Source organism: Bombyx mori, chromosome 22 (assembly GCF_030269925.1).
Source record: "Bombyx mori chromosome 22, ASM3026992v2".
NCBI lineage: Eukaryota > Metazoa > Arthropoda > Insecta > Lepidoptera > Bombycidae > Bombyx > Bombyx mori.
Window position 1 is genome coordinate 9,497,394 of NC_085128.1, and position 27,892 is coordinate 9,525,285.

General features: G+C 36.6%; 2 protein-coding genes across 2 annotated transcripts; one reads left to right on the forward strand and one right to left on the reverse strand.

The window, feature by feature from the left end:
• LOC101737967 (sodium channel protein Nach) lies at positions 1 to 6,886 on the forward strand. Its single transcript, XM_038018822.2, has 12 exons — positions 1 to 343; positions 424 to 521; positions 604 to 706; positions 1,072 to 1,249; positions 1,366 to 1,511; positions 1,948 to 2,053; positions 2,137 to 2,413; positions 2,989 to 3,127; positions 3,469 to 3,572; positions 4,254 to 4,437; positions 4,810 to 4,924; positions 5,231 to 6,886. Exons 1-11 carry the CDS (start codon positions 153 to 155, stop codon positions 4,919 to 4,921), a joined length of 1,638 nt encoding a protein of 545 aa, XP_037874750.1. The 5' UTR covers positions 1 to 152; the 3' UTR covers positions 4,922 to 4,924; positions 5,231 to 6,886.
• LOC101737835 (polyamine-transporting ATPase 13A3) lies at positions 5,418 to 27,625 on the reverse strand. Its single transcript, XM_012695359.4, has 20 exons — positions 27,359 to 27,625; positions 24,753 to 24,980; positions 24,444 to 24,672; positions 24,167 to 24,371; positions 23,834 to 24,047; positions 23,297 to 23,427; positions 22,111 to 22,293; positions 21,362 to 21,550; positions 21,066 to 21,278; positions 18,985 to 19,119; positions 17,978 to 18,091; positions 17,348 to 17,621; positions 16,591 to 16,715; positions 15,912 to 16,035; positions 13,351 to 13,512; positions 12,260 to 12,414; positions 11,450 to 11,673; positions 10,891 to 11,039; positions 9,856 to 10,043; positions 5,418 to 9,363 (listed from the first exon to the last, which is right to left on the reverse strand). The coding sequence occupies exons 1-20, from the start codon at positions 27,390 to 27,392 to the stop codon at positions 9,235 to 9,237; spliced, it is 3,405 nt and encodes a 1,134-aa protein (XP_012550813.1). The 5' UTR covers positions 27,393 to 27,625; the 3' UTR covers positions 5,418 to 9,234.
• Between the last annotated feature and the right edge of the window lie 267 nt (positions 27,626 to 27,892).

Below are 27,892 nucleotides of genomic sequence, written 5' to 3' on the forward strand. Positions count from 1 at the left end.
TGATATAGGACATTCAACAATCACGCTATGAGTAATCGATCGTTGTGATACAATCTCAGTAGCGTGATGTGTAGTAATGCTGAAGCGACCACGCCAACGCTCCGTAACTTTACTACATTAGTCGATGATTTATTTTGAAAATGTGAAACGATATGAAAGTTTATCCAGAGAATAAAGTAAAACATGGACGTAAAAGTAATAGAAAAATTGAGAGAAACGAGGAGGTCAACGGCATATCACTGTTTGCTGCTAGTCTACGACATCAAACAACTGAATTCTTCAATAATTCAACACTACACGGGGTTAGATATATCGCAGAAAAAGACAGACCGTTTTGTGAAAAGTACGTGGACGTATTAAATTAATTTACCGTTTTTTCTATAACTATTTTTTAGAAGTTGTTTCTGATTGATTTTTTTGTAGGTTTATGTGGTTCAGTTTTACTGCCATAGGAGCAGTAACGACTTGTATTATTATCGTAAGCTTATGGGAAAAGTTTCAAACCAATCCAACGATTACAGGTAAAACTTTGTTTTTGTCGTAGCTCAATAGTATTTAATAGACATAATAGACAAAAAGTGCATTAGGAAATGGTATTTTCAGGTCTCGATACGGATTTTCACAATTGGGATGTTCCTTTTCCAGCTGTGACAATATGTGATGCTAGTCCTGTCGATGATGAATTACTGCAAGAGTATATCGAAAGGTAAAATGCGTACACTGTTAGAAATAACCGATAGGAAATGTGTTTTTTTTTTTATTGCTTAGATGGGTGGACGAGCTCACAGCCCACCTGGTGTTAAGTGGTTACTGGAGCCCATAGACATCTACAACGTAAACGCGCCACCCACCTTGAGATAAAAGTTGTAAGGTCTCAAGTATAGTTACAACGGTTGCCCCACCCTTCAAACCGAAACGCATTACTGTTTCACGGCAAAAATAGGCGGGGTGGTGGTACCTACCCGTGCGGACTCACAAGAGGTCCCAACACCAGTAAGATTTTATGTGAGGTAAGTACGTATCGCAAAAGACGCGTATTTTGACTCGCGCTTTTATTTTGCAAATTTCCAGTGTTTGGGGCTCCGATCCTCCGGAACGAGCTGCCGAAATGCTGCAATGGCTGGCCACATTGAGCTATAGTTCTATAGCAGAACATGCCGCTGAATACTTAGCGGAGCCGGGACTTGTAGGCGAAAATGAAAACAATGTGCCGGAACCCGCTAGAGATTCGAAAGAAGCCGTATTTAAAGTAAGTGAAGAAGAAACAAATGCGACTTAGTCTAGGTACTTGAACCATAAAGACGTCGCCTTTTGACCTTGACCACACTTATAGTTCCTACCTACATATTTAATGGATGTCTTCAGGTTGTGCGACATTGCGAAACATTATTCTACGACTGCGTGTGGAAAGGAGATTCCGAAGAGTGTTGCGATTTGCTCATACCTGTATTCACGGAAATGGGCTTTTGTTATGCTTTTAATTCAAGACACGCGGAGAAAATTTGGCCCTGGTAATGATTAAATGAAGTGATTTTATTTACGAACTAATTGAAGAGTATATTTTACCAATTTTAAGTCGTCGTAGCCTGAAGGATATTACGCCTACTGTACTTATAGGTACTGAGCGACGCAACTATGCCCGTGTTCAAATTCGCGGACCGGTATCTAAATGAAATGAAATACAAATATTCTTAACATATTATGTTCACGAATGACTTCCACGATAAAGGAATAGCATTGCCTAATAAAAATCAGACGTATAAAACATATAATTTGCCTAATTACCTACTATACAATTAAAACATTCTCAAGAAGAATAGCGGCATTTAGGTTGAGATGTCTATGGGCTCTGGTGGTTACTTAAAACTGAGGGGGCCATGAGCTTGATCACCCATCTAAGCAATAAACCTGTGTAGAATGAATATCATAATTCAAAAATGTTCACAGGCAGTCGCAAGCACAACAAGAACAGTTTATAGAGGCATTTATTCACGAAACTGACGCAAAATGGTCATTTATGTTTAATTCGGACCGCAAAAATACGACGTTCGACGTACGTACAACACAAAATTACTTTCATGTTGTTTATTTTCGTCTATTGATTTCATTTATTTTAGTCAGTAATTTATCTAACAGATCTATATACATTCGACTGAAGAAATGGCTGGTTTAGAACAAAGCGCTCAGCACTCATGGGACTATCGCGTCGAAAAGGTTTCATTTTCCGTCAAGCATACCTATACAACTGACGATGCTCGCCAATTGTCAATCCGTCAAAGGCGTTGCGTATTCGCTGATGAATTGCACCTGGATACATCGAATATCTACACCTATTCAGCTTGCATGAGACAATGTCGTATGCGAAGAAGTCGTTCGTTTTGTAAATGCGTGCCTCATTTTTATCCAACTATAAGTGAGTTTGGTAATAAGTTATAATCGTTCTTAGTGTAAAAAAAAACACTGTTAGTAGAGTCTTGTGAGGCCGCACATGTAGGTACACCCTGCCTGTATCTGTGATAAAGGAGTAATGCGTTCAGTTTGAAGGGTTGGGCAACCGTTACACTATAAAACTGAGATTTAGAACCCGTGTTTCAAGGTGGGTGGCGGCATTGGCATTGTTCACGCAAATGGGTTCCGACGACCACTTAACAGACCCATCTGAGCAATGAAATATAATCAAAAAGTGAATTAACTCGATTCTTAGCTTTTAAACTATCTAGGCAATTCGACAAGGTCACGACTCACCTCGTGTTATGTAGGTAGTTACCGGAGATCATATCGTAACGTGAATCTATCTAGGGTCAAGAGGTTGAAGCCTTCGTTAGTTTATAACTGCTTCATCTAAAGAAACCGGAATGCAGCTGTCACGCTGGTTCGCGTCAAAAATGGGTAGGACGATGGTGCCTACCCGTGCAGACACAACCACGAGTAAGACTCGGGTTTCATTGCGTTTTGTTGCGCATAGAAAACAGAATCCTGTTCTTTCAGAGGGATACAAGCAATGTACATTGCGGGAGCTGGAATGCATAGCGAAACACGCAAGCGCTATTACAGATGTGACTAAATGCTCATGTGAGCTGGGCTGTTCCCACACCGTTTACGAAGTTGAAAAATTATCTGAAACTGAGTAAGTGACATCGATAAATTAGTTAAGAGCATTTGCCCAATGGTTCGGTCACAATTATTAACCGTTCAGAATTCAAAATCATATTAGAGCTTACATTTACTCTTATGTGTTATTATTAATATTTTTGTATTGAAAACGTATACATCATCAATCGATACTAAAAAACCAATAAGAGAAAATCTATTAACAATTGACGAGAAAATGTTAGATACTTAACTCTATAGTTTTCGTTGAAGGAAAATACCTTTTTCAATTTCTGGAATAAGTCCTCAACGGTCTTTGGTATGCATGGGAACTATGAAATAGTTATTATTAATTATTCTTTATTATGTGTGCAATAGTGCTACGAGAGGGGGCGAAAGCAATTCTTTGGAGACGGAATTTGTATCGTGGCCGATGGTGCGCTATAAGCGCGAAGTGCTCTTTGGATGGGTGGACCTTTTAGGTATGTCTTTTTTAAGTGTGTAGCTATTCGCTGGTAGTCTAAGAGGCTATTCCAGCTACGTCCGAACGGGTAAGGGAGCTGAGAGAATTTCCTGACACTAGCCCTAGAAAGAGCAGTGCTTCGCAGAATCTACTACCGGATCGGATTTGCGACTCACTGAAAAAATCCACCGAGAAAATCAGTGGGCTTTATCTATGGGTTAGTGCGCTCGTCTCTCGGGAGCTCTTTCGACGTTCGACGAGGACGCTAAGCAGTGCTTGAGGGACTTAAAAGCATCGAGAGTGAATCCGGGGATCTGACAAGACATATTTCGGGCGACGGCGGATTTGCGTTACCTCGTCGCGGTCGGATAAATAATTAGCGGCGGCCACAAGTGCGGTTTTCTTGTCGCGCCGATTTGTCGAAGTAGCGTTCTGAAGCTTCCATAAGATACTTACGTATCTGTAGGTACTAGATTTAGATGGCCTTGAAAATCTACATTCCTCACATACCACTGTGCCATGACGGCTATGCTGCAGAAACTGGATTGGTTGACATGGAGAGAGTGAACGTGTGTACGGGCCGCGTGAGCGAACACTACACTTGCATGACAAATATTTATTGTACAACTGGCATTCGACCTTTAATAAGTGTTTGTACGAAAAAAAAAACCTATGTAAACTAATAATGCGAAAATTTTAGTATCTTTCGGGGGGATCGCTGGTTTGTTCCTCGGTTTCTCGCTGTTGTCCGGGGTCGAGTTGCTGTACTACTTCACGCTAAGGGCGTGTTGCGCAGCGGTACGTGACGCCGACCAGCTGCGAAGAGAACGAGCCGAAAGACTAGCGCAGCCGAAACCGCCACACAATCTTAGTTTGATACCTTGGTAAGAGATTTTAATTTTCGAAAAACACCGTCATATAGCTGAATTTCAGTAGATGGACGGGGTTAATGGTCTCACGTGACGGGGGGAGGGAGTGTCCGCCATATTGCGGGTTCACTAATTCAAAATTCGTATTCATGGTTTATAAATATATTCACAAAGAGCAAACGAATTTGTTATATACACGAATGTTTGCCCCATGAAAAAAATCGAGCCTACGACCCTCGGCCGGTCCGGGATGTTAAATACTGCGCCGCCGAGTCATTTAAACGTACCTAACTGTTTTGTCTTTGCTCTAGTTATATATAGATTACCCAAATCGAATTGAGTCACATCGACCTTCCCAAAACTACCAATTAAAATTAACATTTATAGGTGGAAAGAACCGCCTATACCCGGAAGCGTACGCCCGATTCTTGTTCGTGCAAAGGATTCCATGCCGCCGCAGTACTCTCCTCCGCCGGGTTACACGACATATTTACCGTAACAGGTATATATGTATATACATATTATATATAGACGAAATTGATAAAATTTTACGTTATTACAAAATTTGATATGAACCTTTCGGATAATTTGAAAATGATTTCTAAAATTAATTATTGTCGTGGTAATTTAATTTTGTGAGATTTTTAAAACTGAAGTATTCGGAACATGGTCAATAATACAATACGCGAGATTAATTAATACTTTGACAGGTATTTTTAATTAACGATGAAAATACTATTATATATTAGATGACATTTTCTTCTTTGATTATTTAAATTGAAATATTTAATTCTCTGGATCTTCTCAGCAGGTCGCGATTCCGACGCATTTCACCCTATGAACTGACTATAAACTAACTTCCGTCATATCAACCAACCAGGTCTAAATATTGTAGTATGTGGGTGTTTGTCGCAGTTTCACCTGCTTTTAAATTGGCGATAAATAATATGACTCTTATCGACATGGAATTACATGAATTAAGAATAAAAATTCAATTATATTAATATTATTTTATTCGATTTCTCTTGGTCACACAACACATTCATCTAAATCTCGCGACAAGATTACATTGAACTGCATTATCGTAATAAAAGACGTAAAAATAGTCAACAAACATTCGAAAATTAAATGTTACAAAAAAAAAAAGGAAATAAACACGAAAATGCAACAATTTACTATGATTACATATTAATTTTTTTCAAATCATAATCTGTCAAAAAAAGTTTGGACCTCTTTCAAACAATTACACGTAATATGTAAATTGGTATCGACTAACAATCGAGTTATTATTCCATTACGAAGTTTGACTCGTAAATTGCTCAACTAGATCATCAGAAACCAATAAATTAAACTAACTAGGACTTAATGCTTACATGATGTAATATTTTTTTTTAATACATACATATTTTATCACCTTGTCGGGGTGTTCGTTCTAAACTTTACTTTCAGTTTTATTGACAACCGACCGAACGGTAGCAATTAATTTAACGTAATTAAACTATCAATCTTCTACAATATTCTACCTACATCATTCATTCGTTCTAATTTCAACTTTGGCTAAATAATACGTTCGTTAACTTCGACTCATAATTCGAATTGTTTTATGTGAAAAATCTACCCAGTTCATTAAAATATTAAAACTGTTGTATACACATTAATATTACGTTTATAATTGAATTATTGACGGTACGTACTTTTCAGGTGTTAATAAATAAGGATTCGTTTAAATAGTATTTCGAAATTGTTTAAAGTACCAATTCCGCACATGGTTTAAATAGTGACGAGCGATTATGACGGAAAATCGATTTTAATGCAATCGTTTACAATCGAATAATATCGACGATTTATTGATTTGAAATGATTAAAAGGGACCATCGTATTATTACGATCGATCCGCGAACAGTCGCTTAAGTGCTTATAGAATTTCATCTATTGAACGAATCTCTCTGAATAGCACTGTTTATTCGAAATTATTACATGCACATTACCTTATGTTTGGCACTAAGATATTATTAATTACGAAAATAACGTAAATCACGCACAAGATGGTTTACCTGTTGTCCTAGGTGGGCGGTGGTGGGCGAACAATAGCGATGCTACGCAGTGCGACTAATTTCAATAAAACACGTGATTTTTGTGTCACATGTTTCGACCTATTTTCACAAATGAACAAAGAGTTGTTACTATCCTAATATCCCTGCTAAATCTTATTCAATCAGTAAAAATTCCCTATACTGTATATTTAATAAAAAATAATTTTATTAAGTATAAATCTATTGAAAAATATTCAATAGATTATTTTTCAAACATCGGTCAAACTGTATCGCTTCGGTTTGTCGCTCACGTAGGACAAGGCCTTACATTATATTAATTAAGTGTTGACAGGCAAGAATAAATTTTAATGTAAATTAGTAGTAGTGAACGTTTTATGTAAATTTTAATAATAAAAATTTATTAAAATAAATTGAGGTATCTTTTTTAATTCGCCATATTCGAAATAAAACAGAAGAAAGCGTCAGTGAAAAGTTTGCAAAGATTTAGAAGACACGGTTAGTATGATGTAATGATTTTACAAAGTAAATGATTCTCAGATTATTTAATTGGTCAATACAAATTAGCAGATTCAAGATTTACCTGCGTTATGGGTAACGCAAGCATACATACGTATGAGAAAGGAACAAAGAAATACAACTCAGAACCTAAACAATTATCAATAATAAAGACACTAACTAACCATTAAGATTAATGTGATAATCCGAGAATCATTTAGGATATGTTTGGGAAAAATAAAAATATTGGCCGATGTAGCTAAAGTTAAATTGTTGGGAACCATTACGGTTTATAAAAACTTGTAAAATTTAATTGCATTAAGTACGAACCCTATGTAGTTTTTTTTCTTTAGTTTCATGTTTTTAACAATTCAGTACGGAGTACGATTCATATAAAAGTGTAAGTACAATTTATTAAGAAATGCAAATACATTGATTGGGCCGTTTTTTTTAAATTCGACCTTCAATGTAGCTATCTTAAGTAACTATTAATCCACTGAATCGCTCGCCGGATCTTCTCAGTGGGTCGTGATTATAATCCGGCGGTAGATTCTGCGTAGTACTACTCCTGCTAGGGGCAGTGTTAACAAATTCTCTAAAGTTGACCCCGTGAGCCAGCGAATGAGTAGAGAAAAAGAAAAAAGTAACTACTGCTTTATTAATTAAGCAATAGTATTGTAACTAAAGGGTAAGTAAGGTATCGAAATATCGACTTTCAATAAATTGGCATTATTTTTATCACAGCACGAAATAAATAAATTATTAAGCACCAAAACGTAAAAAAAATAAACGAAGAAATAAAAATAGAAACAACCGAAATACAGATTAAAAAATAAATAGTACAACGAAACGTGTAAGTACTCATTTTAAGATAAAGTATACACAATACCGTCTAAGTATTTCACATGTACACACGACACCCATAGGTAACTCTAGTTTTGTGATAGGTCACGCTTACGACCTCGAAATAACGCTCCTAGGAATGAATTTAACATTTCATCTTATTAAATACACGTTATCCTATGAATTAGATTAATACGGACGCCGGATCGACGCCATCATTGACTACAAATTATTGAGAACTGAATTCCATGATACATTACTAGTTATGGCAGATTTACACGGAGTCAGTTACAGGCGTCAGCGCTGGGTTCGAGATCCGACAATATTCACATTCGGCGTCTCGTGTTGCCAGTTAGTCCAGTCATTATAGGGGGTTGATCTCGGAAAATCGACATACCCAGTATATGACCACAAATTAAAACTTGTATTTCGGCATCCTAAAACTATTCTCAAAATTCATATATAATTGGATGGTCGCAAGTTTTAAAGTCAGGGGTCAAAGTTCACAAACTCGATTATTTTTACATTTTTTTGCAAATATCTCGGTTTCTATGGGTTTTACGCAATTTATTATCAATATTGCAGAGAATTAAATTCTCCACAACTTTTCTATTTAATATTTTTTTTTACCTTGAACTCAACGTTTGTGACCTTTGACCCCTGATTTTAAAAATATGTGAATTTTGAAAATGCCAGAATACAAGTTTTTACGTGGTAATATAAATTTGTTCTTCTACCTACGCCGAAAGTTCGGTTTTCGTCCCGCTGTACAGGGAAGAAAGTGTAACTTTTCCTCCCTGAGTACTGACAAGTGCGCATGCGCGTTAGTGTCTACGTCAGCTCTCACGCACCTAAAATTCTCCGCCATTGTTGTGCTCGAGTAATTTGCAATATTGTGTTTAGTGTAAAAGTGAAATAAACAAAAGGCAATAAAATTTAATAGTGAAGTATTAAGCAAAGATGAGTTCATCAGACAGTTCTTATTCAATTAGTAGTAGTTTATTTAAAAATAAAAAAACAGAAATTATTTTTTTAAAGAGTATGCTCGGTACTCCACGAACTTTCGGCCTGGTAGGAAAAAAAAATGTATGTGCACCGCGGGAATAAAATAGGACATCCCATCCCGCAAGTTAGCCAATTTTACACACGGGAGGAAATGTCCTACTTTTCTCCCTTGGTGCACAATGTACTATTACGTGGTACGTCGATTTGACGAGATATTTACTTAATTTGGCCTAAAATGACTGGACTAATTAACGCTGACCCTCTTCTAATATGTATAGTGGGAATATTTAATTAGAGTCAGTAGCTGACTCCGTGTAGATCTGCTTTTAACGCGTTGTGGACCGCGCGAGGGCGGGCGCGCCGGGTGCTAGCTGCGGACGAGTCCGGGGCAGGCGGTCGGCGCGTGCGGCGCCAGTCAGCACACGTGCGCAGGCGGCGCCCACAGCGGACACGCGCCTTCCACTGACGCGTCCTCCTTGTCCCGGCACCGTCTCCGGATCAACTTCGACAGCTTCGAGAATTTTTCTGAATTCGACAACGTCATCTGTAACACGATAATTAATTAAGTTAGAAAATTTTAGCACCATCTGTTTCGTAGGATTATAAATAACTAGCCGTACTCGCCCGCTTCGCTAGGCATTTAAAATTAACATTATTATTTATTGTCATTATTTTTAGGGAGTCCAACACTCATATAAATATTTTTCCTATCCATTAAGTACATGTATTTTCTAGATGGATACCAAGTTTCAAGTCAATCGGATGCATGGTTCAGTAGTTATAACGGAACATCCGTAAAAAACACTGTAGATTTATATATTAGTATAGATAGTATAAAAGTATAGATAATATGTAGCGAAAGGTGCTTTTCCAATTCAAGATGGTTAACATCATTAAGGTAGTTTAGGTTAGAAAATTTTAGCAGCATTTCTTTCTTGGGATTTAAAATAATATTATGTTACAAAGAATGCTTTTCAAACACGTTTACGGAAATTTAAAATCGAATTACCAATAGACTAATAAAATGTATACTCACTTCTATAGTAAAAGCCAAGATCAGATGTATGAAAGGTATCAACATCAGATAAGTACGGAAAGTTTTTTGGTCCGGATCTGTGGGGTCCAACATTTTGATGTCCATGAAATGCGCGAGCCACGACCAGGGGCACATCAACAGCAGTATCACGAATGAGGTTTGCGTCACCAGCGATAGCACCATCGAATCTGAAATGTTAAGTGTATTTGCATCACGGGATCTTAGGAACAGGCACGCCGTCCACATGAAGACAGAGCACTATTTCGGTAGGCAGCTGTTTGGCTCTGCCTCTGGCATTGCTGAAGTCCATGGGCGGCGGTAACCACTCACCATCAGGTGGGCCGTATGCTCGTCTGCCTTCAAGGGCTATAAAAAAAAATTATGATCGAGACTTTTACATAATGTTTTGAAGCAGATACTGGGTTTAAGACATGGTATATACATATATCATGTTTTGACATTCAACATGTGATATTATGACATTTTAGTGGATTTAAATTGAATTTGTTTTCGTTTTGGAGTAATTTTCTGAACTGTACCTCTGTACAACGCAAGTTTGCTTAGAGGCTGACTTCGATCAGTAAAATTGTTCATAGTTAGTGTGACCAACAGGACATTTGTGCATTTGTGTAACTATACCTGAGACCTTAGAACTTATATCTCAAGGTGGGTGGCGCATTTACGTTATGGATGTCTATGGGCTCCAGTAACCACATAACACCAGGTGGGCTGTGAGCTCGTCCACCCATCTAAGCAATAAAAAAAAAAATTTTGGACGTGTAAAGCTAAGCACAATTAAATATTCGTTTTAAAATTTTCAATAATTTGTAACTCATTTAATAATGTAAAATTAACTTTTTATTGTTTGTTCCTATTCTATACGTTCGTTTATGTGATAGAAATGAAACTATAAAGTTATTATTGGCATTTCATTTGTTAAGGTTTCCGGCATGGTACCATTAGAGTATTATCGACAACAATGTGTTTGTAGTATAGTATGTACATATTATAGTGACAAGGATTATGTTGACTCACAGTTAGCGTAAAAGCGGTCTCGGAACGGCCAGCCGTTGGCGTAAACACAGGCCATGATCAAGTACTGAAACGAGGTCGTGATGAATATTACTGTGTTGTCCCAGCACATTATATTTTCTATGTTCGGTCCACCTTCGATGGATTTGAACCTGCGAACAAAACGTCACCGGGAATTTATGTCTCTTCTGTTTATCTATATCAATCCTCCTCCACCTTGCGTCGCGTTTCTCAGTGCTGAAGGTCGTAACCTTTAGAGAGTATTTTTGTTTGGATTATGTACAGTGGATAGCGACATTGATGCTGGAGTCCAATGTCGTCTTAATTTGATCGGACCAGCGCATGAGACTACGCCTCCTAGGCCTCTTTCCTTACACTTGGCCAGTGATCAGTAGTCTTTCGAAATATTCACCCTTTTTCCTTTATATCTATATCAATAGCATTGTAATTTTCGGACAAGTAGTTCCTGAGATTAGCACGTTCAAACAAACAAACTCTTCAGCTATATATATAAGTATAGAGTATAGATCAGAATAAATAGAAATGGGACAATTGAAGTTACCAAGGTTGGCCGTGGAGCACGTAGATGGCCGAGATCTGGACCATGAGCACGAGGAGCACCTGCAGCAGCAGCTGCGCCAGGCTGACGGGCGACACCAGCGACACGGGCGGCAGCGCGGCCGTGAGGCGCGGGCCCGGACATGCGCGGCCCAGGGACAGCGCCAGCAGCGTCGTCAGCACCAGGTCGATGTACAGGAACTGATTGTTGCCCAGGGTCGAATGGTGCTACCACGATCAATAGAAGACGGTGAACGTTTTCCCTTTTTAGGGTTGCTTTTTAAGTCTAAATTTTTTTTATTGCTTAGACGGTAGGACGAGCTCATAGCCCACCTGGTGTTAGACGTCTACAAGGTAAATGCGCCTCCGACCTTGAGATATAAGTTCTAAGGTCTCAAATATAGTTGTAACGGCTGCCCCACTCTTCAAACCGAAACGTATTACTGCTTCACGGCAGAAATAGGCAGGGTGGTGGTACCTACCCGTGCGGACTCACAAGAGGTCCTACCACCAGTAAATTTGGTTAGATAAACATGGTCATGTTACAAAATTCATTGAGAATTTTTAACTTACAAAAAAAAGTTTGGTCATCCTACCACACCATACTAATACTTTTTTGTGTTACTGGGCTTCCTGAAGCAAATACCTTGGCCACTCCAGTAATAAATAGTATAGTATTGTAACTAGGGTCATTGACCACTGGACTAACGAAGTGGCCGTATCTACCAGTAAATCTAAGCTTTATTATACTCGTATAACAGTTAATCTCATTATTGGGTGGTAAGGTGAATGAATGAAATAACGACATGCATACCTTGTATAGAATAAGAATTGAGAAGAACTGTATCAGCGAATACAGAGCCATATATTTAAATATTGCGAATGAAGTGCTGAGTGCACAACGTCCCTCTAGAACTAGCAGTTTGACGCATGTGATGTTTTGCTCTTGAGAAGTGAACGGTGCCGCCACTGAAACAAAGTAGGTACTGTCTATATAGAAGTATGTAATGATAAAACGATACAGCATTATTTATTTTTGATGCTTACACTTACTTACTTATGCTTAATGTGTATGTTCTGCATTTTTTAACGTTTCCTACAAGAGTTATTAAATATAAATGATGTTTACCTCTATCGAAGTACTAACCTATCTTATATTATTATTATTGTATATTATGTTGTACATTGTATATATGCTATTGTACACAACACAAATTGAAATTTTAATTAACTGTTAGTATTTCGGTTTGCTATTTAAGCGCGTTTTTTTAGTTTTTATATTACATTATTGAAGACTGGCGTTAGGGTATGGTGTAGGGCAGCACGCGTCGATAACTATTCTCTGCCAAAAGAATTCATTACCAGCCCGCTTGGTATTAATTAGTAGTACTGAGGACTGTAGAGGTTACACAAGGTGAATATAACCAGAAAAGGCTTTTTATAAATAAATCGTGAAGTCGCCGTGACCTAAAGGATAAGACGTCCGGTGCATTCATACCTAGCGATGCAACGGTGTTCGAATTAAGCAGGCGGGGTACCAATTTTTCTAATCAAATACGTACTTAACAAATGTTTACGATTGCCTTCCATGATGAAGGAATAACGTCGTGTAATATAAAACAAACCCGCAAAATTGTAATTTGCGTAATTACTGGTGGTGGTAAGACCTCTTGTGAGTCCGAACCGGTAGGTATCGCCACCCTGCCTATTTCTGCCGTAAAGCAGTAATGCGTTTCGGTTTGAAGGTCGGGGCAGCCGTCGTAACTATACTGAGACCTTAGAACCCATATTTCAAGGTGGGTGGCGGCATTTACGTTGTAGATATCCATGAGCTCCGGTAACTATATAACACTATGTGGGCTGTAAACTCGTCCACCAATCTATGCAATAAAAAAAAGTACGTACCGGAAGCGTCGGCTTCGGAGAGCGATATCCCGACGTGCGCGGCTTTGAGGGCGCCGCAGTCGTTGGCGCCGTCCCCGCACATGCCCACCGTCAGCTCCTCGTCCTGCAGCGCGGTTATCAGCTGCGTCTTCTGGTCCGGACCGAAGCGACCGAACACCATACCTGCGCGCGCAACGTTTTTTAACATTACCCTCATAAAGTTGGTATATCTTTATATACATAACTAGCTGTACCCGTCCGCTTCGCTGGGCATTTAAAATTAACATTATTATTTCTTACCCCCACAAAGATTTTCATCATTAACGCCCCCGCAACTGGTGTAGGGAGTCCAACACTCATATAAATATTAGCCTATCCATTAAGTACATGTATTTTCTACATGGATACCAAGTTTCAAGTTAACGTATGCATGGTTCAGTAGTTATAACGGAACATACGTAAAAACCACTGTAGATTTATATATTAGTATAGAATATAGGTATAGATTCTACTGTACGATGTCACTGAAGTCCTCCTAAACGGCTGGACCGATTTGAATTATTTTTTTTTGTAAGCGTTTGGGTGGCGCCCTAAATGGTTTAAATTCACAAGTCAACCCGGCAGATGGCGTTGCAGTCGTTATCTAGGTTATTTATCTACACTGCAACTAAGCGGCCGGACTGACTTGAATGATTTTTTGTGTATGCTTTCACATGACAACGTCTGTCGAATCCGCTAGTAGTATATAGTTTTTTTATGATTTGTTGTTGATTGTAACGTATCGAACCGTTTTTGCTAATTTGTTTTTTTAAAACTAAATTTATCCAATTATTGTTATCTAGAGGTCGAAGTTATAACAAAAAAAGAACATTATACAAATCCATTAAATAAATTAAAAAGTCAATTTATCCTTTTAATTTTTTTTTTAATTTGCTTAATGTATAAGAAACCGGGCTTTGTTTCTAAATGGCCGCGCAAACTACACAACTCTGTTAAATAGAACGTTATTACCTATATTTATCTATATATTAATACGTGAAGCGAAAACTTTGTATCCCTTTTTACGAACTTTGCGCGGACGGAGGAGTATGAAATTTTCCACACTTATAGAGAATATAGAGAAGAAGTGCACAATGCTAATATTTTTTTTAAATAATGCATAAAATATACATTAAATCAATAAAGAAAACATTACACACACTACATACTATGTATTTGACGCACACACGCCTGCATACTATTTATTGTCAAACTTTTGTTCTTGACGTCTGTTGTCAATATGAGATTAAATATTGTTTGTCTTTGTTAATATTTTTTTTGTGTAGTCTTGGCGAAATTTGTGATTATAGAAGTATAAAATACAATCATAATAGTGTACAAACTTACAATTCCAAATAATTATAGTCGAATTTCGACTACTGCGGGACCTTTAGTATGCTTAAAAAGGCGCTACTTTAACAATAATCTTTCAAAACTTGCTATGTAAAAAAGGCCAACGTGATGTAGCGCTTACATATTTTGTAGTTAATAATGACTCATTTTTCTAATGCTTACGTATTATTAAAAGATATGATTTTTGAAGTGAAAACTTCTTTAGAATCGTTGTGATTTCAAACCGGATGCAACGGAAAAAACGACAGGTAAGAGACACAAATACAAAAATGTGTAGGATGAAGCCAGCACAGAATGAGGCAGAAATATACATACTATTTAATACAGCGCCATCTGTGAGATTTTTTAATACTAACGTGTGTATGAAAGCTCTTGTAGTGAATTTTAATTTAGGATTATACGTGAAATTAAAATATCAATTCACAGAGGGCGCTGCCTTACAATTATTTACTAATGACAAAATTTTACATATACTTAAGACGTTTAGGATAATTGTATTTTAATTTTGGAAGGTTTCACTTCTACCACGTGTGAATTGCACACATTTTGTATTTTTATATTTAGAGATCGATTAGCATCAGACTACAGATTTATTAACATACAACAATTAACCACATATGAACATCACACATTGCAATCAGCGTTAGGCTCGACATTCAAAAGGGATAAAAAATTTACAACTATTAATTTCATTTAGCTATTTAAATAAAATCATTAATATTAAACAACAACAAAAACATGTCGTTTATGATTATCGATAACTTATCTCCAAGTGAGGCATCTAATTGATTCAATTTTAAATATTAAAATTAATATATAAATACAACCAAACAAAGGCCAAAAGCAAGCTAACATCAGAAGCGACTTTACCTATGGTGTAAGGTTTGGACGCAGCGGCATTAAGGGCATTTTCAATGAACTTGTTACATTTGTAGCTATTCCATTTTGATCGCGCCCTTACTAGAGGAACTAGAGACGCCTTTGGCTAACTTTTTTTTTCCCTATCTATTTGCTGGTAACGCCAAAACGTGTAGGTGAGCTCACGGTCTCAAGCTGAGAGAATTTACTAACACTAGTCATAAGCAAGAGAGGTGCTTCACAGAATCTACCACCGGACCGAAATCGCGACCTACCGAGAAGATCCGGCGAGAAACTCAGTGGTCTGAAGCTAACGTAATCTGCTACTGTACCTTTTTTCAATACAGTCGGCATTAAATCTGGATAGTACGTTCGTATTGCTTGCCAAGTCTTCCCTTCCAAAGCTATGACATAAGAATCCATCGGTAACTTTGGTGGTCCGCTCTCTCCGACGACCTGTAATTTTTAAAAAGAATTCACGACTTATTTACGGTCATTCGTAACTCGCCCTTTAGGCCAACTTAGTTGTTGTGATATAGGGAATCTTGATAAATTTCAATTTTAATTCAATTCAATGAGAAAAATCGAGAAGCCATATTCTGCGATTCCTCTACGCATGTGTGCTTTCACGAAATTCCAAAAGAATATTATGCCATTATTGTGCTTTAGCATCTGATAACTGAAAAACTAATACAATACTATCTACCTTTGTTCCAAAGCAAATACATATTGCGAATTTTTACGATAGGGAAGTTTTAAAAAAAAAAAAGTTTTTTGCGCACGTGATTAACATACTTAATAATGAGCATTTACATTTAAAAATAACGGCAGCCGCACCGTGAGGATGAAGAGATCGGACTGTCGCAGGCAGAAGGGTTTACTAGGCGGAAGGGATATCTAGTACTAATAAATGCTGAGGGACAAAATTTAGAACGGATGAGGGAAGCAAGAGTAGGAACTGCTAACATCTGTAACGGGTCGCAAACTATTTTTGAACTGGGTCGTACTTACTTCCATGGTGAGTGGAGGTTGAGCGTCGTTCGCTTGTGGCACTGCAGTTATCAACACTATCTTCTGTTGCGGTTGCACCATGAAGCATCCGCGGGCCACTGACATAGCCGTCATGATGTTATCTCCTGCAATTGAAAATAATTCAGATGAATATGTATCATTGTAAGTGATATTCATTTCCCGAACAATTGTCACATACGAGTATAAAAAGTATTTAAAAAAATCATTTTCTTGAACAAACTCCATTGTACAAATATGGTATATTAAATTAATAAAAATTCGAATGTTTATATGTTTGTCCTCTATGCGTTCCTAAGCTATTCATTAGTGTGTGAAGGAATTTGTTAAAGTTATAATTGGCAGTCCAAGAAAGGTGAAAAAGGTTATAGTACTGTGAATGCGCTTTGGACGCGGGTAGTTTGAAGAAATCAGTGAGTAACCGAGTTTCCAATTGTAACCATACTGGGACCTTAGAACTTCTTAATAAAAAATTGTTTGGGTTACCTTCCTCGACTCCAGCGTATAATTCGAAGGAATGTCTTGAATTGTTTAAATGAATTGGCTCTAAATAAAAATAAAAAAAAACATGGCGTCATGGTACTTGGGAGTGTGGCCTTTAGATTAGATCGGGGCATATTTATTTTCGAAGGAATTAACAAAATATTGCATTACGGATATTAAGTATACCAAGTATGTTCGACGATTCTAATTTGTTTTACTGTTTATTACAGATTAGGTATTATGGGTAAATACAGACCTGTGACCATGACCAGCCTCATGTTGGCCATGTGTAGCTCTCTTATGATCTGGGTAGTTTCGGTTTTCAGGCTATTTTGCATGACTAGGAAGCCTAGGAAGACCATATCGCATTCGAGGGTATCTCTTTTGATTCTCTGGGCGTCGACCCATTTCATTTTACGGTCAAGCTTCTTGTGAGCGAGACCGATCACGCGGAAGCCGTTCGATGTGTATTCGTTAAGTACTGTGCTGAAGTTTTCCGGCAGGGTTTCCGGGGCGCACATGCCGGAGATCTGTTCAAAAATTAAACGAACATCTTGTTAGGCACGTGCATATTATTAACTACGGTCCATCTCATTAAGTGTAAGGTTTGAATGGGTGTATATAAAATTTATATGCACACACATACACCCACACGCACCATACACACACATATCATACACACGTCATAACAAGCCTTGAGATCAGAACTGGGCCGTTCTACTAGAAAATGAAGTGAAAAGGTATCCTGAAACTATACATATAGAAAAAAAACTACTTTTTCTTTGCTTAGATGGTAGGACGACCTCGGTACCTCCCTGATGTTAAATGGTTACATTTTTGCGTTATAAAAAGCATACAAATTTACATTATTATTATATCGATTTACCTTCTCGGGCGCTCCTTTAACAAAATACACCATTTGTGGTTGTCCAAGCACTCGGGCGATAACTCCCATAGATTGTTGGGATGAAGAAAAGTGAAACCTCCTTAGAAGACCAATCTAAAAACATACGTAGCAGAAAAATAAGCTATAACTTTTGAAGTCGTCGTAGCCCAAAGGATAAGACGTCCGGTGCATTCGTGTGTAGCGATGCACGGGTGTTCGAATCCCGCAGGCGGGTACCAATTTTTCTAATGAAATACGTACTCAACAAATGTTCACGATTGACTTCCACGGTGAAGGAATAACATCGTGTAATAAAAATTAAACCCGCAAAATTCTAATTTGCGTAATCACTGGTGGTAGGACCTCTTGTAAGTTCGCACGGGTAGGTACCACCGCCCTGCCTATTTCTGCCGTGAAGCAGTAATGCGTTTCGGTTCGAAGGGTGGGGTAGCCGTTGTAATTATACTGAGACCTTAGAACTTATATCTCGAGGTGGGTGACGCGTTTACGTTGTAGATGTCTATGGGCTCCAGTAACCACTTAACACCAGGTGGGCTGTGAGCTCGTCCACCAATCTAAGCAATAAAAAAAAAGAAAAAAAAAGAGGTCCTATCAGCAGTAATTACGCAAATTATAATTTTGCGGGTATGATTTTTATTACACGATGTTATTCCTTCACCGCGGAAGTCAATCGTGAACATTTGTTAAGTACGTATTACATAAGAAAAATTGGTACCCGCCTGCGGGATTCGAACACCCGTGCATCGCTAGTTATAGAGAATGCCCCGGACGTCTTATCCTTTAGGCCACTACGACTTCTTCCTATTACACCCTTATCGCAGCGAGTTTCGAAAGAGCGTACAATTAATTCCCAGGCAACTCTCCCCGCTCTATCAACTCATATACTTATCCCTTATGTTCCATCATCGCTCTACGTAAATTAGAAAACTTTGGTCGTACAATTTCGATTAAGCAACTTGAAGAACTACCGCTAATACTATACTTACCTCATACGGAATTTCCATTGTGTAAGGGTCATAATTGTCAAGATTCTGTGTGCTCTCCGTTGGCGATACGGGTTTAACTATAGACGGTGTTAGGTTGTCATACCGCGTGTTCTCTGGGCCGGGCTCCTCCAGTACCTGTTCAGATGATTACCAATTCAACGAAAAATCTGACGAATCACTCACAAAAAGGCCTATGTAAATACGTTCAGTTAACTTATCTGATAATTCTGTTGACGTGTTAGCCTTATCAATACGTGATTTTACTATAATATAATAATATTATTTTACTATATATATAACGGTCGAGTTTCAGGGACACGACCTTCAGTAATGAAGAAAGCGACGAAGAAGAAGAAGTATCAATTTGAAATCATTTTGCATTTTTAGTTTCGTGTGCGTTAATTGACCTTTTTATGCTATAAAATAGAAATGGAAGGGAAATGCTATATAGTTATTACTCGTCAGATGTAGAATTGGTATCAACTGGTTGGTCAAAGTGTTCCCTCCGTACACATCATTAATATTGTGAGTCCTTTTTGCAACATAGCTACCGGGCAGGAGTTCGTATTTCATAGTTACCGGTATTCTTATCATGTTCATATTGATGAAAAAGATAAAAATGTAGTGAAAGCAACAAATTAATCAATAATTAAATGACTACATTTGAAAATAGAGTTCCTTGATTTTCAAATAAAATTCATTTGAATTTAGAATTTATTGCCAGCCATACATCAATTACGTTTCAAATGGCCAGTATCGTAAAATGGCAACTTCATCGAAAAATATCTATTATTTATCTGTTTCGTTTTTATGTTAACGTTTATGCAGAACCTTTTGTCCGTTGTCTATTAAAACTTTATGTTATTATTGTTATCGTAAACGTGGCCTTGCATGTTTTAAGCATTAAACATGAAATAGATAGTTACTCAATAGCTTGACCGGTCTAAGGCTAGGTTGCACAACTTATTTAAGAGCATTCAATGTAAAATATAAAAACCTTATTTCATAACACCTCAAAAGAATATTGTGTATAAACGTAGCAATGAGCAAGTTGTCAAAGTTCCCCAAAAATGACTAAACGTATTTAACATTCTCACAAATACAGTATTGCAGATATTCTTGTGGAAAATCGTTCGTCTTGTATTATGATTAACGATAAAGAAACCATTGAATTTATGTAGGTAGATCTAATTATTTTAGGGAATCAATTTGTTTAAAGTCTTACAGACGACAAATTTGTTAGGTTTCGATTGAACATCCCCCTTTTTTTTCTTTTTTTTTTCCTACCTAAGCTGATAGCCTTAGGGGCTATTTCAGCGTAACCGTGGCTAGTAGGTGAGCTCACGGGGCTCAAACCTGATGACGTTGCTAACACGAACCCTAGCAAGAGCCGTGCTTCGCAGAATCTACCACCGGATCGGAAACGCGACCCACTGAGAAGATCCGGCGAGAAACTCAGTGGGCTGTGTCTGAGATTTAATTTACTCGTCGAGCCCTTCGTCGCAAGCGACGGGTTCGACGAGAACGGTGACCGGTGCTTGAAGTACCTAAAAGCACCGTTAGTGGATCGGGAGGATCCGAGATGACGTGTTTTGGGCGACGTCGACTGCTTTCCATTCTGTCCGCAGGATCGGGAATGGAACATCCCCATCACTACAGTTTTTCTATAAGGTTTCACGAAAGGCGTGACTAAATAATGAAGACAGAAAAAACTGAAATCTATGTTGAATATGAGGAAATTACTCATGTATTGCTTAGAAAGTTCAGCCACTTTGACGTTATAATAACCATATTTTATTCTATGTTATGGTTATACGACTAAGTTGAGAACGCTATGAGATATGAACAGAATGGTGAGTAAATTGTTTTGCAATGCTATTTATGTAGGTAAATAAGCACATGGATAGTCTCTTGCAAGGCGTTCTTGAAGTCCACATATTTCTAAGCGGTCGACTATGGAAAATTTATGTTTGAATATATAAAGTTAAATATATCCGCATCTGAACCGGTCAGAATATGTAGAAATCTAATTAGAATTTTAAACTGTTTTATTAATAGACGATTGCAGATTTGTTACGTACCCATCGTGTAAACTCAAACATTTTCAAATCAAGCGGATCTCCTTTAAGCTCGCCTTGGATGCTGGTCAAGGAATGACACGAAGCCAGGGCCTGCAGTAGAGGACTCGTAGCCGGCAGCCCCGTCACATTCACCACTTGTTTCCCGAATTTCTCGCCCTCATTTGAAGGAATTACCGAATAGAAGTCTAAGCCGTCTTCAGTTAAAGTACCAGTCTGTTAAAGAAGGAATATCAAAATTATGAGAAAAAATAAATAAAATAAAAACATGTTCCAAACAGATGTTTCCTTTTAGTTACCTTATCAAAGCACATGACTTGTAATTTCCCGCAAATCACGATCCTCGGCGGTGAGACGCAGAATATTTTGTTTTTCCTTAAGCGGCGTTGGCTGTAAACTACGCCGGCTGTCATGGCCGCGGGTAGTGCAGGCGGTACCACTATGGTTATAATGTCCAATGTACGGAGCATTATCGTACTGACGGAGCTCTGGAAACGGAATTAATTATTTGGGTATCGTTTTTACTTACGCTTTTATTAGCTTCAGACGTATGTGTGTTTGTAACAATATCTTTGAACATTATTTTGACCCCCTTCAAAACGTCGGATTAACTCGAAATTTGGTATACTTATTAAGGACCGATGACAATTCAATATTAAAAATAATAATAATAAAAATTGAAATTCAACTAAAAATGGAAAATAAATAATAGTTTAAAAAAACTAACGAAATACGCTTTTATAGAAAATCCAAGTAAAAAATAAATTTTAATAAATTTGAATTAAAAATAGTATAAGAAAAAAAATTTTATTGTAAAAAAAGCGTGGGGTGCATGGACAGATATGAGTAGAAGGGTTATTTTGGTAATATCCTGAAAACCACCCCACGGTTTTGTACAATAAAATCATTTTTTCTTACACTATTTTTTATTAAAATTTATTTTTTATTTGGATTTCCTATAAAAGCGTATTTTGTTAATATTTTAAAACTATTATTTATTTTTTTATTTAATGTAAACCAATCAACCAATAAAGGTATCCATACTGACCCCTCGCAGGACGTATAACCAGACGGAGTAAGCCATGCCAAGCGCAGCAATGGAGAACATGAATGTTACGAATCTAACGGCGTCGTCGTAGAACTGGAAATTGACCTCTTTTGGATACAGTATGCTTTTTATAAGCTCTCCTTTAGCTGTGTAAAATCCGGTCCTTACGACTTTAGCTAAAACCTAAAAAGGAAAAATTATTTGTTGTTACTTCAATTTCTACTAGATGATGAAGATGATGACCGAGCTTTGCTCTAATTTTTTTATAACGCCATCTTGTTGTGTCTTTAAAGCGGTTATTATTATTCGCCAATAGATGTCGGGAAGAGTCATAAAGTTGATTATTGAAAACACGAATAAAACAACATTTTCTGAAAATAAATCGTAGCTAGATCGATTTATCGCCCTCGAAATCCCCTGTAGGTATACTAAATTTTATGAAAATCGTTGGAGCCGTTTCCGAGATACAGATTATATATATTTATATACAAGAATTGCTCGTTTAAAGGTATAAGATAACTATGGAGAACATTTAACTATGGATTGCTAAGTTTGCTCAGGTTGGTAGCTCACTCTATATCCGATGCGCTTCATATTAAAAACAATATGGCTTTTAATGATATGATCTAGTCCGATGGTTTTAGCAAGTTCCAATATATATTCTATACTGGTGGTAGGACCTCTTGTGAGTCCGTGCGGGTAGGTACCACCACCCTTTTATTTCTGCCGTGAAGCAGTAATGCGTTTCGGTTTGAAGGGTGGGGCAGCTGTTGTAACTATACCTGAGACCTTAGAATTTATTTCTCAAGATGGGTGGCGCATTGACGTTGTAGATGTCTATGGGCTCCAGTAACCACTAACACCAGGTAGGCTGTGAACTTGTTCACCAATCTAAGCAATAAAAAAATATATACCAGTCTTCGAGACTTCGTTCAGGCGTGGTTAATACTTATGCGAAAATCGGTACAGGTACTTTTGAACGACGAGCGAATTAACAAATTTAATATACAGAAATATAGCGTAATAAAATTTTATATAATTTGGTTATTTGGCGGAATACCAGATAAATTTAGAATTTTATTACAATATTCTAAAATGTACTACTATTATGTAGTGTATTTATTTCTATTGATCTCAATATATAGATTATCATAGTATATTTGTTAATTCCGCGCACAATACTGACCTGGTTATTACCATAAAATCTGGTTTGTATCACATGAGTGCCAGCATAGAGTGTATGTCGTTTATGAACTTCTGTAGAATACACTTCAGATGACAAACACGGAGGGCCTTTCATAACTGGTACACTTTCACCTAAGCAAAACAAATATGTACAGCTGAAGACTCAATGTTTGAAATGGTTTATACGGGCAGACGAGCCTTTTTGATCCTAGTTGGTTTACAGAGCCCATGGACATCATCACGTGATGTCGTTCAAGGTGGGCTCTTGGGGTCGAAAACCCTCAGGGACTTAATTTTTTTTTAGATTATTCACAGACCGACTATTATCATGATCTCCTATTTGTATGTAAATAAGAAATATATCTGAGGATCCTATTTATGTATGAAAATTTTATTTCTGTTTGATGTAAGACGATCATAGGTGTTGTAAATTATTATGAAAAATAGATAAGTACAATACAATTTATAGAAAAGTTATTTGAACTTCACATTAGTTAAAGGTTAATAACAATTTAAAATTAAGAAAAAAATTATTAACCTGTTAGCATACTCTCGTTAACAATACAAGAACCCGTCAGAATCACCGCATCACAAGGCATTACACATCCATCAGATGGTATCACTAATACATCTCCAGGGACCAGCCTGCTAGCATTCACCACGCATTCTTCACGTCCAGAACGCGTTGGTCTCAGAACCGTTACAGTAAAAGCACTAGTACCACCAGCCATTTTGTGAATTTTGATACTCATCTGTGAAAGTAAATAGACAATCAGAGTGCGCAAAGCATATAAAACAAATAATTTATTCTAAAAATTCAGTTTTATTTACGGTCACCTTTTTCAGAGGAATATGGTACTACTTGAATTACCTGTTTTGTTTGACACAGTGCTGTTACACATGACGCAGTTGACAAAATGAACACACAAGTAGCATATTGATAGTACTCATCCAATGACCAAAGAACAATGGAGAAAACTTGGAACAAATAGAATGGATTAAAGACTTCATTGATGAAGATGGTCCAGTAACTCATTACTTTTACCTCCACACTATTTCCACCATAAAGTTTCAGCCTGAAACATAAAAAAATGTAAATAAAAAAATTAGAATAAGAAGTAAATTTAGTATGAATTTCGAATACATACAATTCATTTTGTTGTCTCTTGTTGAGTCCTGTTAGATTTTCCATCAACATACATATAGTTAGTTTTTCGTTGAGAGCGAGAACATTAACAAAGGCACCTTGATCACTCAACCAAATGTAACGATTATGCTGGTAAATAAAATATCTTAATTTATTTTCTCTATGATTCGATAGATTGAGATCCATTTCATCTATTTGTGCTAAATAAAATAATCCATCTGAATCTGTCACTGTAACAGAATATTAAATAGCAATAATTATTTATGTTAAATACATAGGTAAAAGCTGTTTTATTACAAAAAAGGCATACCGCAAATCTTTTCTGCTGATTTTAAACTGCATTTCACATATTTGAATCGATTGTACTTTGGGTAGTACAGCAATGCAATGTATGGGACTCCACATAATACTGTACATATAGAGTGGAAAACGAGGGCATGCATCTTCGAATATTTGTAGCCATATATTTTTAAAATTTGTTCTTCTCCGGGAATTTCCAGGGTCTGCCAAAACGCTTCACCGATGACTTCATATTCATCTAAAATCATAATAAAAATTTAACAACTAAACTATCTGACATCATGTTAACAGAAGTTAAGTTTATGAATAATGTAACAATTACATTACTAGGTGGGTAAGTGGTAAGTGTCAGCAAGCTACTGAGAATTAATTAAGTGTTAAGATTAATTGAGGCTAGGATTAAGGATAAGTGTTAAGATTGATACTCAATTTCAATTTATTTATATGTGGTAGCGCTTAGCGTGGTATGGATATGTGATGCGTAGAGAGAAGATGCATGTGACTAGGAGATGTATGGTAATGGTAGTAGTGTAAGGTGGAGGGGAAGAGGCTGACCGAAGAAAACATGGATGGAGTGTGTGAATGAGAAAGAGAGAGAAGTGTGAGTGTTGAAATTGATAGAAGAGAATGGAGTAGTAAAATTCGCTATACCAACCCAACCTAGTGGGATAAGGTGGAGAAAAAGAAGAAGATATATATATGTGTAAGTATATCTTCTTATTTACATTTTATAGCTCGGGGAATCCTAATCATCATGACTTTAAGCAGGACCTTAGCTTTGGTCAAATACCTTAGACATCTCAAGATACTACAACTTTCTTTGTAAATGCCAACCTCCTAGTTCTTCTTTCACATCAACCTGTCAGAGAACACATATGGCACTAGCTTTCTGTTGATATCCCAACAGCTGTAGCAATTGAAACTTCAATCTTATATCTTAAAATCTACAATAGTATTATCATTGAGATGTCTATGGACTCTGTTAGGCCTATACATAGGTAGAACAATATTCCAGTTTGTGCTTCTTTTCTGAAGAAAAAAATGTAATATTTTCAGTCAGATCTTTGTGCGTCACAACAATGCTGAGTTCACAGTCTGTCAGCCCTATTATTAAGAATAATAATAATCCAATGCTATTCGCATTGCATTATTATGCATCTGCATGCAACTGTCATAATCACAATAAATACTCATTTAGCTAAAAAGATACAAGATTTTTAAGTATTATAGTTTATTGTTCAATTTTATGGTCACCTTAACAGACATTGTAAACTAAAATTATTGTCATTGTGGGTCAATGGAATTGAGTCATCAATTGCAGCAATCTTCATTGAAATTTCAACAGTTCAATTGAAATTCATGTTTTCAATTTAACTAATCATTGATATAAAATAGAACAGATTAGAATAGCTACGTTGAACCATTGCTTAATATTGATGAATGTGATTGTAAAAATGACAAAACTAATATTATATCTTATGTATTTTGACAGTAACTTAATATACCCAGATATGCATTATTATCAACATATTAACTTGTACATAAGCTTGGCAGACTATTTCTCTGAAACTTGGAAATTGTGGATGTGCATAGACCCAAATCCCCACTCTGGCCCAGTACATAGATGAGTGCATTATTTTTAACTGAGTATAATGAGTAATTAAGGTATTAAAACAAACAACATATAAGAATGGCAAACAAAGTACAGGATGCCCTCAGGCTCTGTGGAGTGATAATCTGTGCAGGATGGCAGGCAGGAGCTGGTTGAGAGAAGCCGAGGATCATTCTCAGCAGCAAGCAATTGGGGAGGCCTATGTCCAGCAGTGGACTGCTATAGGCTGATGATGATGATGATGATGATGAAGGTATTAAAATAGGTATATTGTTGCAAAGTTCAACATATCATTGACTAGATATGTAAAAAGACTAGTAAATATTATACTATAACTTGAAAATATTAAATTTTATATATATTTTTAACATAGGTGTTTAAAACATTTTTGCACCATTAAAAACAATAATTATGAAATCACAATTCATAACTGACAAAACAAGTATTAATCTGGTATACTGATTTGCCCAATAAATATAGCACTAAGTTTTTGAAAGAATTTTCTAAATTAATTGGGATTTTTTTTCTTGAATAGCATTTCTCACCTCACTCATTTACTCAGAACTGTTGAAATTCTTACAAATTATGATCTTATGACATGGAGTAAAATTATCTTTAATAAATATAAATGCAGCTAAGAATATTAAGTAAAGTCCAAATTATGTACATCATAAAATATCTGATAAATTTCTATAATTGATTTAAGCGAATATTATTATTATACATATTCCACTGTTTTTAATGTTAGCTTAATATATTATGTTTGATAAAATATAAAAATGGCAGAACAATTGAACAATCATATGCATTAAAGTACTTAATCATTCACAAATATGTGGACTTCAAACTGAGCTGCCTTGAAGTGCTGGAGTAAGTGGTTAACTTTGATAAAGAACAAATGCTATATTTTGAGATAGTAATAAATACGTTTTCTAATTGTGACCACAGCTTTTTAGAATAAGACAAGCATAATTATTTATACAAGTGTATTACATAGTACGTACCATTGGCGAGAGGATCATTTTTGAAAAAAGGCATTCCCAGTTACGAGTTTTAAATTTTGTAACTAGAAAATGTTCTATTTATTATTGAAAAAAATGTTTAAGGTACTCTGTTACCGCATATTCATTTATTTAATCAGAACGAATTATCACGAAATTATAGAAAAATGTACTACTGCTCAGCACCCAGTGCCCAGTACCTATTCACATTTATCAGCACACTTGCAGTGACGCACACACACGACCGCGATGTGATAATATGACAAATGCAAATGTCAATGTCAAAAAAAATGCTATTTATAAGTGATGCAGCATCGTCTGGTATTATATCAAACGAAGAGAATACCCCCTTGATACTAGTATTTTTTGGTATTATAAAATTTTAAACGTAAAAGTAACTGTGAACTGCTAATAAAAGTCACGGCACAGTTAAAAGTAAGGTCAACTTGTTGAATTTTTATTAAGTCTTCCCTCGATTCTAAATTTCAATTGTAATAATTGAAAACTAGAATCTAGAATGAACTAAAATGGAATAAA

Bases quoted from the DNA above. Each gene is read 5' to 3' on its own strand.
- LOC101737967 (XM_038018822.2), top strand. From the start codon at position 153: ATGAAAGTTTATCCAGAGAATAAAGTAAAACATGGACGTAAAAGTAAT. The intron at 2,054-2,136 runs GTACGTACAACA...TTTATCTAACAG, and splicing joins GCAAAAATACGACGTTCGAC to ATCTATATACATTCGACTGA. The intron at 3,128-3,468 runs GTAAGTGACATC...TGTGTGCAATAG, and splicing joins GAAAAATTATCTGAAACTGA to TGCTACGAGAGGGGGCGAAA.
- LOC101737835 (XM_012695359.4), bottom strand. From the start codon at position 27,392: ATGCCTTTTTTCAAAAATGATCCTCTCGCCAATG. The intron at 24,048-24,166 runs GTAATTCAAGTA...TTACTTTCACAG, and splicing joins CACTGTGTCAAACAAAACAG to ATGAGTATCAAAATTCACAA. The intron at 16,036-16,590 runs GTAAGTACGACC...TAAAAATTACAG, and splicing joins AACCTCCACTCACCATGGAA to GTCGTCGGAGAGAGCGGACC.